Below are 3,098 nucleotides of genomic sequence, written 5' to 3' on the forward strand. Positions count from 1 at the left end.
CTTACATCTAGGTTAAAAAACATGTAAACAAAAATGTAAAATTAAAAGGTTAAAAAGTGAAATCTGTATACAAGTTAAAAACATTTTAAAATAAATCCAATAAAATAATAAACACTATACGAACAGAGGGGTTCAGTGGGTATGCCTCCGCTATGGAGGAGCATCCCACATAAAGCATTCCCCTCTGAAAAAAAAAAAAATAGGTGGGTTGCCGATTGCAGAAGGGTTCATCGTCCACTTTTCAATCTTCAAATGACAATTCAATCTTCAAGTAACGCGCGATGGTTCGATGTCCGTTCCAGTCGGCACCCACAGCAGAAGTGTTCTGCTGCCGTGCCTCGGCTGGTAAGGTGTTGACCCATAGAACGCCGACAGACGGCGGAGGCGTCACTTTCCGTAGTAAACTCAACTGCCGCAGAAACAGTCGGAGAAACACTTTTCTCGACGACAAAGTGCAAGCAACTCGATCCGTCTCCACTTCACGACTATATTCGTAACAACTGTTAAAACGCCTTATATAAAGATGGTGCCTCGACCCCTCTCAAGCCCACCTGGCTCTGCTGTGATTGGTCGTTACTTAAATTACGATAATAATGTTATTTAGTCTAGGAAAAAAGTAACTTATAAAGTAAGATCAAATTAAAAGTTATTAGAAGCTTTTACAATATCAATAAACATTAAAAATTGCACACAATGCGTTAAACAGTAATTCAGTTGACAATGGCTACTAAATAACTTCCTACTTTAAATATATTGTTAGCTGAGGGTGGAACTTAAAAATAATGGTAGGGTGATGTCAATATAAGAGACCGCACCCTCATTTTCGGGCCACACTCGCCACCGAACACTGAAGCCAGCGGAAGCTCTGCCCGTTTGACTAGCCAAAATAATTAATCATTTTAACTCTGATAGTTGATCAAGTTAATGTTATATTTCGAAATCATTTAAGTGTTAATTTAATTCAATCAATTTTGTTAGTTTTCTTATTAATTCAAAAAGTACTGTAGTAGTGTATAAGAGATTGTTGTTTTAATTTTCCCTGCTTCTGATCCTTAAGATCAGAAGTGGAATAGTGAAACTCCCACGTCCTTGTTTGTACATCCTGATACGATGTGTTTCCATTGTTATTTCTTTAATTGGCTAGTCATACGATCAGAAACATATTTTTGTAAATTGTAACTATCCTTGTTTAAAAGGACAAATTAACCCTTAGTTTTCGGTGTTTCGTATAATATACGTAAGTAAGACGCGATGTGACGGTGTGATCAAGTTTTATAATGTCAACTTTGGTGAGTACGTTCCAATTGTTTTCTTCTCCGCTTTAAAATAACAAATAGAAGTTGTATTTGTTAGCTTTTTGTGTAAATTTTAGAATGGCTCAAATTTTAATATTTTGTCGTGTCTACCCTATTGATCAATTATTTACCGTAACTTGAATGCCCTGCTTGGAATTACGTCAATTTTATGTTTATTTGCTAAACATCTTCTTAATTAATAAAATACGTAAATAATTGCTCCATTTAAATGCTTTAATGGATTTAAATATTAATTTAATGCTCAAATTTTAATAAATTTTTTAAGCAATTACTCAATAACTTGTCAATTTTTTGACTACGTAATATTATACGTAACGCAATAATGATACAACGAAAAACGTATTCTAAATATCAAAAAAATGTTTATATTTTTAATAATAGCATAATTTAAAAATAATTTGATTTTTTAAGTTAGAACAATTTAGTTTTTAAACTATTTAACATGATAAATATGTTGCTATATTTTATTTTTGAAATACAAATTAAAGGTGCCCTAAACACTCCGATTCGGATAGGTTGGTTAATTTATTTACGATTTATTAATTTCAGTAGTGAAAAAGTATTATTGCCCTTTGGTTTTATTTTAGTTCGGTTCCAGAATGGGATTCTGACGTAGGTGAAGATGGGGAGTTAGTTTTCATAAAAGTAAAAAATAATGCAAACTACGATGTGAATACTCCACTTTTAAGAAACTTTTAAGTTAAGAAGTGACTTCATGAGGGCTTCAACGCGAAGGTCCAGTAAAGGTACGAAAACGTAAATGAACTAATTATTAAAGTTAATTTTAAAGTACCTGTTTTACTGTCCTTTGGTTACCTGTGTACTTTTTGTTATAGCTTATTGTATAACTAATTTTATTGTATACATTGCAGGTAGAATTTTCAAAGCTTTAAAAAGCCGCAAGGCAAAATATGACAATGCAAGTAGCAAAATTAATGAATTCGAAAGTTCAGTTACTAAATATTCTTTAGAAGATAATAATAAATTTGTTATCATACAGGTAAGAAAACATTCTTAATAAACCACAACTTTATTTGATAAAGACAATTTTTAATATGTTTTTTTGTTAATATAAATTACAGGTTAGCAAGAATATGATATTTAACAGTGAAAAGAACTGCCAAATAGAGAAATTATTTGGTATGAGTTTAGAGACTCATATGGACGGAAAGACATTAATTGTTGCAAATTTCTTAACAGAAGCTAAAGCAATATACATTCCACGAGTCAAAGTTGGTTATTACCTAGTAAAAATAAATGGAATTGAAGTAAACTCTTACAACATCAATAATATGCTACAAAGAGTAATTGAAGACATTGAAAGTCCAAAACTAACATTTCAAGTAGTAACTGGAGGATTTAATATTGATCTTGTTAAATTATTAACATTAAAAAATTCTCCGGAAAATTCTCTAACTCAGCTTTTGAAAGATTTGATGTGTTCTGTTCTGTACATATGTTGTAATGATATTGAGTATCAGAGTAATGATGATAAAGGAGTACTTTATTGCTACCCTCGGCCATATAATCAAAACTTTCTTTATAATACAAGAGGGGCTTATGTGACAATCATTTGGCCCCTAAATCATTGGGTACTAGTGAACCAGTAGTATCAACTGTCCTTTACAACAATACTTTAATTAATGTCACTTACGCATCTCATTTTAGTGATCTACTTTTACTGGCTGTACCTAACAAAAATTTAGATCTTTTTTGTGCTAAAAAATTAATAGGTTATGTTGTAAAAATCTTGGAATTCCTTTATGGGTCATTAAAATCCTG

At 31.5% G+C, this 3,098-nt stretch overlaps 1 protein-coding gene across 2 annotated transcripts; it reads left to right on the plus strand.

Moving 5' to 3' along the window:
- Positions 1–1,810: 1,810 nt before the first annotated feature.
- Positions 1,811–3,025, plus strand: LOC106127294 (uncharacterized). Of its 2 annotated transcripts, XM_013325381.1 has the most exons (4): positions 1,811–1,831; positions 1,904–2,062; positions 2,189–2,316; positions 2,399–3,025. In XM_013325381.1, the coding sequence occupies exons 2-4, from the start codon at positions 2,032–2,034 to the stop codon at positions 2,924–2,926; spliced, it is 687 nt and encodes a 228-aa protein (XP_013180835.1). In that variant the 5' UTR covers positions 1,811–1,831; positions 1,904–2,031; the 3' UTR covers positions 2,927–3,025. The 2 variants fall into 2 exon arrangements, with proteins under 2 accessions (XP_013180835.1, XP_013180836.1); XM_013325382.1 differs by lacking the exon at positions 1,811–1,831 and having other exon boundaries at positions 1,845–2,062.
- Positions 3,026–3,098: the final 73 nt, after the last annotated feature.

The sequence above is a fragment of the Papilio xuthus genome, unplaced genomic scaffold (assembly GCF_000836235.2).
Source record: "Papilio xuthus unplaced genomic scaffold, Pxut_1.1 DF824786.1, whole genome shotgun sequence".
NCBI classification, from domain to species: Eukaryota; Metazoa; Arthropoda; class Insecta; order Lepidoptera; family Papilionidae; genus Papilio; species Papilio xuthus.

Excerpts from the sequence above, each read along its gene's own strand:
- LOC106127294 (XM_013325381.1), top strand. The coding sequence starts at position 2,032 with ATGAGGGCTTCAACGCGAAGGTCCAGTAAAG. Across the intron at positions 2,063-2,188 it reads AACGCGAAGGTCCAGTAAAG|GTAGAATTTTCAAAGCTTTA; the intron begins GTACGAAAACGT and ends TATACATTGCAG. Across the intron at positions 2,317-2,398 it reads ATAAATTTGTTATCATACAG|GTTAGCAAGAATATGATATT; the intron begins GTAAGAAAACAT and ends TATAAATTACAG.